The sequence below is a fragment of the Bombus pyrosoma genome, linkage group LG3 (assembly GCF_014825855.1).
Source record: "Bombus pyrosoma isolate SC7728 linkage group LG3, ASM1482585v1, whole genome shotgun sequence".
Taxonomy (NCBI): domain Eukaryota; kingdom Metazoa; phylum Arthropoda; class Insecta; order Hymenoptera; family Apidae; genus Bombus; species Bombus pyrosoma.
The window spans coordinates 5048326-5063706 of NC_057772.1; the positions used below are offsets into that span (position 1 = coordinate 5048326).

General features: G+C 39.2%; 1 protein-coding gene across 2 annotated transcripts in view; it reads left to right on the plus strand.

The window, feature by feature from the left end:
- LOC122577924 (cell wall protein DAN4) overlaps window positions 1-15309 on the plus strand; it is a 52297-nt gene extending 36988 nt beyond the window's left edge. Inside the window, exons 6-14 of one of the 2 annotated variants that reach the window (XM_043749629.1) lie at window positions 2762-2953; window positions 5065-5159; window positions 6537-6785; window positions 6965-7333; window positions 8020-8291; window positions 8992-9170; window positions 9717-9845; window positions 10210-10395; window positions 10829-15309. In XM_043749629.1, the coding sequence (XP_043605564.1) occupies window positions 2762-2953; window positions 5065-5159; window positions 6537-6785; window positions 6965-7333; window positions 8020-8291; window positions 8992-9170; window positions 9717-9845; window positions 10210-10395; window positions 10829-11856 (2699 nt within the window). In that variant the 3' untranslated portion in view covers window positions 11857-15309. The remainder of the gene's footprint in view (window positions 1-2761; window positions 2954-5064; window positions 5160-6536; window positions 6786-6964; window positions 7334-8019; window positions 8292-8991; window positions 9171-9716; window positions 9846-10209; window positions 10396-10828) is intronic. The other variant, XM_043749630.1, reaches the window with a different exon arrangement.
- The last annotated feature ends 72 nt before the right edge of the window (window positions 15310-15381 follow it).

The following is a 15381-nucleotide window of genomic DNA, read 5'->3' on the forward strand; positions in this document are numbered from 1 at the left end:
AACCGAACCGACTGCTTCTGTTTGCCAGACGATCACTAACCTACACGTTGAGCATAAATAGGCGACTGAAAATACCGAATTAACTCGAAAGTCGAATTTTAAAGAGCGTTCGATTCGTATACCGGATATTCGACGAAATATTTAAAGACTTTGATGTATTCGCTTTTCCTATGCTCATCCACAGCATTTATATTTTTGTATGTTCGATGCCCACGGTTTAAAAATATCGTTCATTTTTTTGAAACCCTGTAAAAGTACCTGGTCACTTGGTAGGACTAAAAGCGAGTCGTTATAAAAAATTAACTGTCAATTCGTATCACCCTAATATTATATCATTGAAAATATTACAAGTTCTCACTAACAAACAGACAATTACCAATAAATAGGTGAAATTTATTAAATATTTCGCGTATCTACGTATCTATCGTGCTAGGCAATAAGTTAATGCAAGTAAACCCTAGCAGTATGATATAACGTCGTTTCTAATCTTTCTCAACCTACTTGCAGACATTTATATTTCATATTTTAGATATTACAAGCGGAAATTTCTACCTATTTTCACTGTGTTTTCCACGTTTCCCATATAACAAAGATGACCAAATTTGGTACTTATGGAGGATAATGTACGTAACACGTACATACACACACGTGCACGCGCGTTAGAAAGTTGAAGGGAAACGTTTTAATGCAATAATAGTTCGCTCTGCCAGTCGACGTTACGTTATCCCGTGACACTCCGTGCTTCGAAAAGATTTCCACCACGACAGCGGCCGCCGTTTCTCCGCTCGTTCACTTAACGCCCAGTTTCATTCAATTTTACGACGGCGGCCACCCTTTTCTTCCGTGGAAATGAGAAATCATGTTTCCCGGAAAATCTGACGCGTGAAACGACGACGTGCAACATTTGTTTTACTTCCGCGAATTTTTGCTTTCGACACTACACCCCTGCAGTTACTTAGAGCTGACGTTTTTATCTGCTGGATTTTTCCACTCCTTCTTCATTATCATTCGTTTCGAAAAACTACTTTTATCTGTATTTTTGTATTAAAGGTATTTCCATACATTTTTATCGCGCAACTTTCGTACGCTTTTTGTCATTTTACAACGTTTCGTTACAAGCTTTTTGATCGATCTTTTCTAAGTGCGATATTGTGCGTTCTTTTGGAATTATTTTGATCGGGTTTGTGCAATTGACATTTCAATTTGCCATTTCCAGTTCATTTTTTAAATTCTACCGACAGATCGTTTTTTTTTTTTTAATTTAAATTCATCTTTCACGTCGCCTTTTTCATATTTAACCCGCGAAAACAAAAAATCTACTTTAGCAAATCAATAGAGAATCGTTCTGCTCGTTTCGCTATCTAGATACCGTGTCTCCGCTCATAAAGAATTACACGCGAAGCGTATCCATTTCACCTGTCTGGATTCTACATATTTCCAATACATCTTTTATATTATATATTCCTTTCTTTTATATTACGTATGACAAAGTACTAAACAGAAACCTAGTCGTATCCACGTATAGAGAATGTACTCATACCTGTGTCTTTACCTGCTAAAAATGTTACCTGAAATATACTCATTTTCTCTGCCCGAATTCTTCACATTTCCGATACATTCATCCCTTTAAGATCTTTTATATTTATTACATTTATATTTATACATATTTTTTAAAGATACTAGACACAAAGCCAAGTCACGTCTATGTAGAGAATCGGTTTACATATTCTAGCATCGAGCTGCTATATCGTGACTTTACTTTTCCACCCTCAGAAACCACGTACCCCTTTCAGCATTTACCAAAAGACCAACACTCTCGGATGCCGTTGCTTGTCCATTTAACGGCCAGTTACACGCGGCCGCTCAAAACTTAAACCTCCCTCCAAAGCCTCGTTTCCACCCCATTAGAAGTCCATTGGAACCGCCGCGCGCCGACTTAATCCCGCACAGTTGCCAGCAAACTATCCTCGAAACTAGCCTCCTCTGGCATCGCCTAAAGTCTCGTCCACTGCAAGTCCGCCGTGAAAACACTGAATAACGATCGAACACCGGGTCCCATTGTTCGTTTCTCGTCATCGATCGACAGCAAGGCGTCTAATAACGGCCTCGGGGCGGTATCTTCTCGGTAGAACTTAAGTTAGGATCGTCTAGTCGATCGATATTGACTTCCTACGTCCTTTTTGTCCGACCGCCATATTCGGCGATGGCGCAAGGAGATTGGCTGTTCGTTGCTTTATGACAGCTTCCGGAGAGCAGATTTCGAAACTGCTATCCTCGGAACCGTTTCGGCGTTTCGAACCGAACGAGAGGTGATCGGAAAGTTAAATTAGCGGATTAGCGAAGTGATCCTGTTTCGATTTCCGAGAATAGGGCTGTAATAGATTGAGACTTCAAGTATAGTGTATGTATTCGATTTGAAAGTTGCGCGTGCCAAATGTGTCGGATTTAAGGGATTTTTGTAGGATAAGGGCTGTTAACAAATATACGCAACGACCGAATGAATCAATGAAATAATCGTATAAACGCCACGGATCCCTATCATCGAACGAAGCGTTTTCTAAACAAGTTCAACAGATTCTATTCGTTTGAATAGTATCAAATTTTTGTTGTCACTTGAGAGTACGAAATTTAATTAATTAGTGTGTAAATGTTATAGCAAATAGACTGGCGTGCCAATGATCCTTGTAGCCGTTGTGTGTTACGACCAGTTACGTAATTTATCGTTTAAATTCTTCAGCTAACAAAAAGGTTTGGTTCACAGGGTGTCGCGTGGGTTCGAGAGTGTACGAGGAGGGTGAGATGGTACGGGACATCGAATGGAAGGCCGCCTGTGATAACTGTTTCTGCGCGATGGGCGCGGTACGTTGCGTGCCTCTTGCTTGTGCACCTCCTCTTCAAGGCTGCAGCCCGATCGTACGCGAGGGACACTGCTGTCCATCCACCTATAACTGCAGTGAGTCGTAATGTCTTCGCATCAGGGTTGCCGCGATTTTGCCCCGCCCGACTGACACGCCCGGATTGTGTTTTCCGGTTCGTGGCCAATTACTCTCACCCTAAGACGAGTAACCTGTCCCTGAGTCAATCATGCTTCACACCGATGCTATCGTCGCTTCTTCCTCGATAACGATCGTACACGTGGTAAACCGCGTATCTTAAATTACTCTGTCATTGTGACGAAGCCTCTCTTTTGTCAAATAATATTTGCTTTAGAGAGTATTTTCAGATGATTTTTATTAGTTGCATCTCTTAGGCTTCCACATTGAATTTTTTCATTCGCGCCTATCTTCTCTTCTTTCTTTTCGGCTACGATTCTATTTCCTAGGAAAATAGGGATTAATTTAACGAATATAACAGTTTCTTTTGCTTCAAGTGACGACGGGGCTGGGGGGAAATATATCGAGAGAAAAGGGAAAATTTCATCTAGCAAGCTCGTTAAATTTCATACTAACAATCGTCAATTCTCGTTGCGCAAAATGGAACCATTTTTATTTGAAAGTCACATAAAGTTAAAATTTTGAGACTGTTGATAACGGTACTGGACAGTACACGCATCTAGCTTTTATCGTTTCTTTGGTTCATTTTCTTGTTTCTTCTAGCGAATTGCTATTGAATTTTGTATGTAGAAAGATCTTGCGTTTCCTTGAAAATCGAGGAGGATAAAAGGCACTTTGAATTCACCCACGAAGATTATCGATTTAAAACGATGGATTAGCATTGAAACGATCTGTCGAGGATTCAACGCTAAACAGATGACGAAAAGATCCTTGCACGATCAAGGATAAGGTAGAAAATCGTAAACCTCGTTCTTGATCGATTGGGCTAGTCGTTGAAATTGGTACCAGGGAATTCATGGGCAAAGTTAGTTTTGGTAGGGCGCGAAGATGGGGTATGAAATCGATGGTTTGTTACTACGAAGATATTGGAGTTGAAGTTGGAGGATTTCTCCGGAGGCATCGAGTGAATTTTTTAGCAGGAAACCCTGCGTACGGACGAATAAGTTTTGAATCGAGTTAGTGAATGAGAACGTGAAATGGCCAACAGGTCACTGAATGGGAATATGGAAAGCTTTATATATTTTTTTGAACATCGTAATACTCTCGAATTGAAACGAATCGGCCAGAATTAAATAAATTCGAACAGAGAGTTTCCATTTTCTGGGAAACAACAAATTTTAATTCTTTGCCCCTTTTTTTACGTTTTATTGTTTCGTAGAAAGAATTAAATTCGCAAATAACTATGCCGTTTTTCAGAAAAATTCCAGACTTAATCTCGTAAGCTTGAAAACGTCACGAAACGGCGGAAGTTGGATTGAATTAGGAAATCGCGCAGGAAGCGTGGAATCGCGTGGAAAATCATTAAATTTAAATGCTCGGTTGAGTATCCGGATTCCGTGAAAAGGATAATATCCTCGGCGATTTCATGGTTCTGGAAAAGATTGGAATTTTTATCTCAACCTCAATTTTTCGTTTCGACTGTAAAAGAGTCGCAATAACGACATTGCTCAAAGTTTAATTATCAAATGCCAAGGATCATGCTACGGGAATTTGCAGCAACCTATTAACATAAAGTCTTACAAGATTTTATTAAAATATATTTTTTTTAGTGAAATTAATTTTAATTTCTCGTTTCAGCCCGAAAAACCACGATAACGATATTCCTCAAAATTTAATTATCAACCACCAACGATCTTTGCACAGATATTTAATCAAAATTTATTAAAATAAGATTTCAAGTTAGTGAAATACATTTTGGATGAAATTAAAGTGAAATAAATATTTGTTGCTGGTAAACTGTAGAGGAAGGTAGAAAAGGATATTATTTCTGGGAAAAATCTTGTAGTTTCTTGAACGAGCTGACTTTAGGCAGCACTTCCGGACACAGGAGGCGAACGATCGTTCCAATTTCCTTCCGTGCTCCTTATTAGAGGAGTCGGGAAAGAAAAGACGGAAACACATAAGCCGGGTGGGGCGCCCAGCAAAAACCCTGTGCTCTTTCACAACCCTGATTACCACCTAGGTGTTTTAGCCCGAATGCCATAAGAAACTGACAGATTAAACGTTCAAGGCGGTAGCATCGAGGTTAAGGCCACCCAGAACTACGCCTCGTACGCGTTCATCAGCAAGGACTACGCCAAGTTTCGCAAGGAGACCAATTTCTTTGTACGTTTCTCATTTATTTCCTATTTTTAATCTGTTCGGGCATTCTCATATAACGAATAACTAACTTTTTAATGTATTTAAATAATTCCTTCTATTCGCTAATCGACGCTTAAAAATTATCAGAACAAACTGACCAACATGAGACGAGATCATTTTCTTAATAAATAGGAGATCGTTTTCTCGCAAAATTTCAACTTGGTACTTCTAGTGTCAAATAAATTTCACCTCGTAATTCATTCCATTTCCTACTCAACGTTACAACGAAGTTCTTGAAAACGACACGATCATTTTCTCAAATTAGAATTTTCCATTCCATCACCTGATCAATGTCTCGTGAACTTCAACGCACGCTGCGCACGTTCTAATACAGCGACTATAATATCCTTTTAATTACAAATAGCCGAGGAGAGGAACGCAAGAAGCTGAAACGCTAATCCATCTTCCGTTTCACGAACAGTTTCCGAAGCATCGAACGTTAAGCGACAAAATCGTCGGGACAAATGATCGTATAATTGTTTCGAACGGGTAACAGTCGGCTAACAAATATGAGAACAGAGTCGATTCATCGAGGAGCATGGATCTCTCGGCGAGGAATGCACAGCGTTGCGTTCCTCGACTAACTAAGTTAAATGTCTGACACGGCGTCCGCTCGTGGCAGGATTGCATTAATTAAATTCCATCCGGCTTGTAAATCACGTGGCATCGGCCACGTACCAACCAAACCGTCTTTTATGACGATGGATGACAGGTGAAATCGGGGTTCGTGCCTATCAGACGATCAGACGCGTCCGGTTAAGATAAACTGCCTTATTGATCGTTCAATCGTCGATATTTTTTATTGACAAGCGATTGACATTTATGTCTGCTTGTTAATTTTGATAAATTTGGAAGTGCACTGACAACGAGCATTGTCTTGTCGCGCAACTTTGAGAAATATTGTCACGATAGTTAATAAGTAGATCGTACACGTTTACACGAATTTATATGAATATGAATATTTTCTAAATTATTTATATCTCATGATATTTTGTACGTTTCGTATATCGTAAATCCGTATGTCTTTCAAATCGTCCTATCTAACTCCGATCTATCTTGAACTGTCATAATACCCCATGATCCATTAGTACGTTTAATAGTACAATGCTTGCATAAAGCGAATCTCTACGATTTAATTGCTCGACGATTCTCAATATCCAATGAGTCGTAAACTCGACAATTCGATCACTTAATAACTCATTCGCTTAACAACCGAATAACTCTATTACTGACCATTTCCAATTAATTCGCTATTCATACAAAGCACCGATGGCCATTCCTTCCTATCGGTGATCAAGATTATATAGCAATGAAACTGATAATGGCGAATATTCCATGCAGCCGGCAGTTGATCAGACAAACCTAACCCACGCGAATGCTCTGGTTGAGGGACGCGGTCATCGAGTAGTCGAGGAACGAATCGATTCTAGTACGAGGCAGGTCGTGGAGGAATCTTCGGTCTCGACCGATTCTACATCCTGGCCATCCACCTTCGAGACCGACATCATGGACAACGAGATCCTCGAGACGGTGGACTACGTGAAATCTAGCCCGGCAATCGCCACTACCACTCCCGTTATCGTCGAAGAGGTAATTCTTGAGTAATACGAAGAAATTCGTGAAACGTTCGCAAAGTAGACACGAGACAGATGTCTGATATTTTTCTCAGATTTCTAACATTCTAGATATCTCTAATATCTTTGATACTACATCGATAGAAACTAAAAAAGAAAAAAAAAAAGGGCGTATAGATAAACATCATTTTACAGTCAACGACGACGGTGGACTCGACCACGCTGGAATCAACTTTGTCGATCAAGGATGACGATTTCTCGAATGACTCGTCGACGATTTTCTCGACGAACAGCATTGGCGAGTCGACGACGATCAACGTGATCGAGGATCTGTCGTCGCAGGACGATACCACGACCACTACGACTAGGACGACCACTACGACTACGACGACGGCGACTAAGGAATCAACGACCCTGTTACCGGAAGCGAGCGGGATCGATACAGTGACGGAGTTACACGAGCCAGAGGAGGAGAAGATGCACAACGTGACCGTGAGGAACAAGAATACGACCCCGTCGACGAGCGGAAAGCTCGAGCAGGATTTCGAGCACGCCAACTCGACGGTTAGTGTGCAAACAAATCGCTCGAGGATAACAAATAAATCGAGGATACTCCAGTGGATACAAGCGAGACTCGCTTGGCTCGATCTCTTGGAAAATATTACCCAAACTCCGGATGGTTTATACTCGATTGACGGGAAATGAAGCAATTTTGATTAACATTTGTGTAATCGGAAATTCGATAAAGACCATAGGCGTTTCTGCTTTTATAATATCGTGAAATGTTTGTCGAAAATTTATTTGAACATGTCCTGAAAAGTGCACGATGTAGGCATTGGTAGGATTTCATATAAGACGAGAAACGAAAGTAATTTTTATTAATATTTTTATTAATATTTATGTAATTCAAAACCTCAAGGACGGTATAGGTATTTTTACTTCGTAATATCTAAAAATATTTGATGCAAATTTAGTTGAATCACGAGTTTAAGAGCGAACGATGTAGACATTCGTAGGATTAGAGGCAAAGTGAGAAATAGAGGGATTTTTATAAAAATTTGCGTAATCGAAAGTTAACAGGAAAGAAACGCGAAAAGTCACAGGATCGTTCCTCTACGCGTATCTCTTAAAACATTAGGCACGTTACTCGCTGTTGAGTTGACAATCGTTGATCGATTAACGTCTAGTTTGACAAGCAGTCAATATCAATCCGCGGATAGAATCAAAACCATATAACCTGTTGCCATTAGGTGGAACCAGTGGAGACCACGGAGTCGATGGGCAAAGGGTCCGTCACCAAGACGTCATCCACCGTACTAATGCCGGACGACATCCTGGTGATGAACGTGACTGTGAAAACGAACGTCTCGGTAGGTCACATACATGGCGTGACCATCAACCCGATTAGATCGATCCCGCCGGATGTCGAGGCTATCCTGAACATCACTCACCGTGAGAAAGGCGAGGATTATGATTACGATTATAGCGAGCCAACGTTGCCGCCGTCGTTACCCAATGTTAGGTAAGGTAAATACTGGTTCATCAAGTTACTGAGAAATTGTGGACAGAAAATTGGGACAGACTGTCGATATTAGAAACGTATCGATTAAACGTAATAATGGAAGATTCTTTAAAATTATTTATATGTTTAATATTCGTTCTTTTCGTAGATGGAAGAGAGAATCGAGGATGATACTGGGAAATTTATTTTTATTGAAACGTTGAACGAAGGTTTATACAGTGTCATAAATATTAAAAGAGAGGATACTTAAAATAGTATTAGAATGTTCTACATATGTAGAGAGTATAGAATATTTCGCGATTGGATATACACTTTGTTTTTTAGTCAGATTTCTAACCTTCGTATTCCCGAGAACGAATAATAGAACTGAGAATAAATTTCGTTCTACTTGAAAACAAATTTCCGCCAAATGGGATAACCAGATCATCGGGGATTTGTAAAAGTTTCTTATAAAGGAAACCTTCGTTTTCTTTCCTTCGTTTGTTTCGTTATCAACACAGTGACTGGTAAAATTGTACAAGACGGGCCAGTTCTTAACATCGATCTTCAAAATCTCATTTCAAAATTCAAGTTAAGCAAAATTTAAGATGCGTTTCTGAGTAATTTTCCAAATTCCAAGAACGAAGGAAACTACGGAACAAATTTAGGATAAGTGGTTGAAAGAAATGAGAAATGGTTGGATTTATGCGTTTCCATGCAGGATAATTCCGTTTGTGGCGGCGGACGCGTTGGTGAAAGACAAGACAGTCCCGTCCCCGGTTACCGGATATCCTTCCGGTTCGGTGGTAGTGCCTCCGGAGCTACGGCCCACCGACACCTCGGGATTTTACGATATCGCCACTCAGGAAAACAGATTCAGCCCGCCAGTGGAGACCGAAGGTGGGTCATATTTTAAACTCGTCCCACGGATACATTCTGCCACCCTCGTTCGCGTTTTACGTCCACCGTAAACCACGATTCTTCTCGCGGTGACACCTTCGAGGAGTAACGCTTTTACGTTTTTCCTCCCTTATTTTTTTCCTCTCTTTTTCCTGCTCAATGAGTTTTTAACAGCTGCTTGCGGTTTCATTAATGGGACCTTGGAAGCTTCTACTTTTATTCTTACTTTACTATTTCGTAGAATTTTTAATTCGTTTTCCCCGTTTTGCATCGTGGTACCGGGAACGTTACACACGCGTAATATAATTCGCATGCATATACTTTTGAATATCACCAAAGAAATAAATGTCTTAATCAGTTGCTTTCTTTGAACATTTCTTATCTTTTGGGTATTCGGTACATTCTACTGATAATTAATTGAAGGTGTTACAATTTAACAAGTTGTGCTGCAAATGAATTCCCTATAAGTTCTTCCCTGTACTTCTGAATGTAACATTAATAGCTACTTCCGCGTTTCTACTTTCAACTGGATTTGTTTTCCATAAGGTGGATTCGTGCCAAGGGAACCGCCCTATTTCGACGCTCCTTACCATTCCACCGATCTGAATCTGGAAATCGGAACAGGCGTCACCGTGGTTCCGGCGCCAATCACCAATCCTCATCGTAAAAGCGATGGTAACGAACGTCTAATTTATTTCTTCCTTCGAATTTATTTTTTTCTTATTACAACGTATTTTCCTCTATATCGGTTGCATCACGCGAATCCATTGAGCTCGCATCTAATTGTGCTGCTGTGTACATCATATTGTCATCGAGCAATCTATCTGCGACAGTCGTAAACTTTTATTGCTAGCTTTTTCATTAAAGTAAAAAATTGCAATTTCAAGTAATTTCTTGGCTGTTTCACAAGCGGAGGAACAATTCGCGTTATAGAGAGCTAAATTATAATTTTAAAATAATTTTAAGATTCAGGCGGCCGAGAAAATTTCGAAGCTGGCGAGTTCAACGAGATTCTCCGCTTTTGTTTCATAAATCTCAGCCAGCAACTGTCTCTTCGAGAATATGGAGTACCGTCACGGGGAGATTGTGCCGAGCAGCAGTATCTGCGTGATTTGCATGTGCTACTACGGCGAGGTGGTGTGCTTCACGGAAAAATGTCCACCTCTGAAGATCGGATGTAGAAGGATCAACACCGAAAAGACGTGTTGCGGAAAAATCGTCTGTGGTACGAAAAATTTTACACGACGAAGAAGTCTTTGAAGAAACCTTTGATAGAAGAATATTCCTTTAAAAATTGTTTGAATTACCTTTGCCGTTCGCTTTGTTTCAATTTTAATTTTCTAAGAAAAAGTAGATCTCACTGTGAGATATATTTCTGCTCAACAATTAATTGGCACATTATTGATTTAACACAGAAGAAATGGAATTATTTCTTGTTTAATCCTCGATCTTTTGTCTGGAGAGTGAATACCTTATCTCAAACAATTATTAGAAGCATTTCTTCGTCATTTATACATTCGTTAATCCAAATCTCATAATTCCTTAGCATCCTTCTATTTCCAAAAAAATTACAGTGGAGAGCTAAAATGTTTTTCAAATACAATTTAATCAATAACAATTCTATCACGCACCGACTCTAACATTTCGAATACTTTCAGTAGGAGCAGAAGAATCACCAACGGTTGTGTTAGATCGTGCGGACGCCACTGCACCATCGCTTCATCAGCCGATAATATTTCCAGACCCATTCCGCGACGTGATAAAGACAGAACCAGCTCCTGATCTGCCTTCCCTGATCGAGGACATGATTCCTTATCTGGTAGAACATGGAATCACCACTTCAAGACCATCGACCACCAGCACTCTAAAGCCTCTGCAAGCAAACTTTGATTTCGTGGATAAATTATCTCTCCTACGTCCACCGTACAGACCAGAAGAAGATCCAACCAGACTAATCACCAAGAATAAATATAATCTCAGTCAAGATGGACATATAAAAGAAGCAATCGCTTCGAATTACAACACCAAAGATACTGAACAGACTATAGATCGTGTTTCTGAAACGATTCCTAAAAAGGTTGCTTCCTCAACCATGGATCATACTACCAAGAAACAAGAAGAACATGCGGTTTCTTCTTTCAATACAACAAACTCTAATCTCGTGAAATTAAATACTTCGCTAATCAACGACGCTAATATCTCGTCTGAGTCGAAGCTCGGAGATTCTTTGACAAAGGTTAATAATTCTAAATTTCACTCGACTACGATCAAACCATCTTCTGGAGCTAATACAGAGCTGGATGAACCTATATTTTCACTGGATACTGTTCTGGATCTGTTATTCTCTTCAGATACAAGTAACAATGAGAATAATAAAGATACAAAGACGACAGAGACATCGACTACCAGCAGATCGACTGCAAACGTTAGTGACCAATCAGAGGATGACAAAGTGTCTTCCAAAGTGAGCGAGAAGATGGAGGATCATGTGACAGAGACTGGAACGCCGTCCAAGGTTCTAGAGAATGAAATTCCTATGTCGGTGGCTAGCTTGCTAAAATTGGCTGGATGTAATATCTACGGAAGGATGTATCGCGTTGGAAGGATCATTACCGAGCTCTCTGGACCTTGTCTGGAGTGCAGGTGCACGGAGATCGGGGTACAGTGCAAGCAGCTCAAGTGTTGATCGAAGTTGGCCGTGCTCGGGCCAAGCTGTTTTCCTTGCAATTAGGTTCGTTCGAGTTAATAGATTCACTGCTGCCTCGATACGTTTCCGAGGGATAATTTGAGGAAAGGTATGGTGGATCTCAGTTCGAGTTACGGAGTATGTGGCTTGCGAAGAACTGTCGATTGTTATATCGTTGGAGTAAATTTTCGAGAGTGACTGGTAAAGAGAAGGTGAACGCGAGAAGGTAGGAAGAATTTGGAATTGTCTTCTATTATCGTAAAATTAATGCGTTAATGTTAAATTATATCGGTTGAAGTATGTCAGCGTTGAATGTTTTTAATAAAAACGAAAAACATGTCAATTGCTCTTAAACTAGTTGTATTTTTGACTGGATAGTTTGACTTTTGCGAGGAAATCTCGATGAAAATTTTATTCTTTGATTATCGAAAATTATTCTGTATTTCTCGAGTGAAAGGAGGCTTTGTATTTACAGTGAGCGGTGAATGTGTTAATTCCTCGAATCGGAATTATAGCTCTCTGTTTTGTTCAATGATTAGCTTGTTATAAGGCGATGCCACGAAGGGAATTCCGAATAATTGACAAAATTTGAGGCACATTCCGAGATTCGAAGTCTCCCTCTCTCTCTCTCTCTCATTACGTATCCTTATAATTGCAATCTATAATCCACGTTAGAAACCTCGTAACCACGACGTTACCGAGTAATTCTAACTGCAATTCCATGATGTTACACGCTTGGAAGTTTCCTTATATGCACGTAGATGTGTCACACAATAACAGCTACTTCACAACCCATTTAGTCACTGAATTAATTTACGCATCCAATAAAATGATTTTGATATTTAAAATTCTATATCCATCACTCATTTGGACTACCTGAAAGATTTTGATTCAGTAAAGACCATAAAAAGGAAATTTATATAAAGCTTCAACCTGAGCATTCTTAATGCAAATTCTTTGATTAAATATAAATTGCAACCTAATCCTAATCTAAAACAAATTACAATTACAATTGGCTTTCGATTAAAGTTTACATCTATAAATCTCTGATCCAGGAACAATTCTGATTACAATTAACCCTGGATTAGGAACAAATACTCAAACCTTAATCTACTATCTAAACTGTACTTCGACCTATTCCAACCAACTGCAATCAAATTCATTAATCACCTCGGGGACAACATTCGTCTCCTTTTCCCTAAAATTCGCTCGCTCTTCAAATCCCATCCAAAGTCAATTTCACCAAGTAATACACTTTAATTCACCCCCTAATTTAACCAACCCTTTGCGATCACTCGAAAATCGTATCTTTCAATTATATTTTCTTCACCCGCTTGGCCGGATAGGAATTTTGTCCAAATGGAAGGAGGTAGGAAACTCTTCGACTCTCGTCCATTGGCCAGCCTACGGAACGTTATTCGTCTGGCAAGGATCCACAGTTTTGCGAAGATCGATCAGGATGTAATTGTGAGAGATAGCGGTTCCGTGCTCTGCAAGGATAAGTGGATAAAGACGGAAGTTGCCGCCCCAATCCCCATTTTCTCCCCGTTAACCGGGAATTAGCCTGCTACAAGGGTGGTCCGTGTTCCGTTTTGATTTATTCGCGCGATTTCGATAGACTTTGAATGAATCGGTTAAGCGGCAGAGACACAGCTTCTGAAATGGAACAAAATCTTGGCGGTTGAAATTATCGAGACATTGGGTTTTAAGATAATTTGATCGTGGATTTGGAGGCGTAATTTTTGCATGACATTTGGAATAAAAATTTATTAGATAATTATAGACCAAAACGCTTGATGTTTGGTATTAAGTTTATTTCGGGTTTCGCATTTGATTGACTTTATTCTTTATCTTTGTTATTATTTTCACAGTCATTTTCAATAGGTTTCACGTTATTCACGTGTTCAAAGACGTGCCTCTGATTTATACGTGCCTAGATGGTAGTAAATTATTCCTTGGATTATAATTATTTTCACAAAGATCTTCGTCACTTTTTCACTTCGATATATTAAGATTATGCTTGATATTCTGGCAGCGATTGCGACCAATAATAATCCCATTAATAATACCCTTTTATGCAAATGTGAGAAGGGGATTGCAGCCTATTTGACTATAATAAGAACTTGTCGTGACTGAAAAATGCTTAGGAAGCATTATTACAGGCACATTCAATATTACGCCGGAGCCCTTTCTTCGACGCTACAATTTCCATTAAAAGTTTCATGTTAGTTCCTCCTCTATGAAAGATAACTTAAAGAATTTTGATCGAACGTTACAACGAAAATGTTTAAAACGCATCAATCTTTTCAAAAAAATCATCAAACTTCGACCCTACGATTTCAACCGAGCCTGTTGATGATAGCCTGTTATAGTAATTGATTACAAACGACTAAATCAAGTAAAAGAAATTAGGATAAATAGATAAAAAAAAAAAAAAAAGAAAAGAAGAAGAAAAACAAAACAAGCGAGTCTCGGAACGATTGCCAATAATTCTATTTATTTCAAGCTACGAAACTATTTGTTACAATAATTCGTGTTTTTACCAGTGGCATCGCGATCACCATAGGTGCATTTAATCCTGTATGTTATTTTTTTATTCACTAGACCCCCCTATACTGAGTGGATATAATTAATTATAATCTGTCGTGATTCGTACGCTGCGGTGCTATAATACGATCGATCTACGACCGGATTTTCATCGATTTCGTCGAAAGTTTTTCCGCGTCGTTTATCGATTTAGAAACGAGTTAACTCACTGTCACGTGCTATCATTTAGATCGTAAGCTTAGTTAGTAATTAATCGAACGTAATCAATGGAGACAAGCGACGCTGTAATCGAATTAGTAGAACGATTTCTCCGTGAACCTTTCTTTCTTCCCTTTCTCCTTTTTTCCTCTTCAATCCTTTTGTCTCTTCGTTTCTTCTCAACTTTCATTCGTCGTTTTAAGAGTTGTAAGGACACCGTGCCGGAAACGGATCACGGGAAAGCGTAATCGTTTCTGTATCGCGTTAGCAAGGCCGTAAATTCGCGCCGAATGCCGCACAGAGGCTTGTACTTATATATGTATATATATATATACGCAAACATATATATATATATGTATGTTTTATTGTACGTTTGTCGTAATAAACATTTACGGAACTCAGCATCGTAATTTTTTCGCTAATCCTTTCAACAGTTTTAAGGGGAAAAGTGGCATTACATTTGATGTTTTCGCAGTTAGAAATATTCCAACTATTTGCCGATCATTCGACGCGTTCGAAAGTATTTTTTACAGTTTCGAAGAACTAAATTGAACTGTTTCGCGTAATGTTCTTGTAATCTAGTCTAATCTCTGTAATTCACTTTATAGTTCATACGTGGTTCATTAATGTGTCCGCTGTTTATTATTTTAACGCTATTTATTATTTAATTAATTTCAATAGTCGTACGTTTGATTTGATAGAAGAAGCAAATCGATATGTCCTAGAATCTCTGTTGGAATCATCAAAATTTTGCTACTTTCTTCGTCAATTCGACGGAGA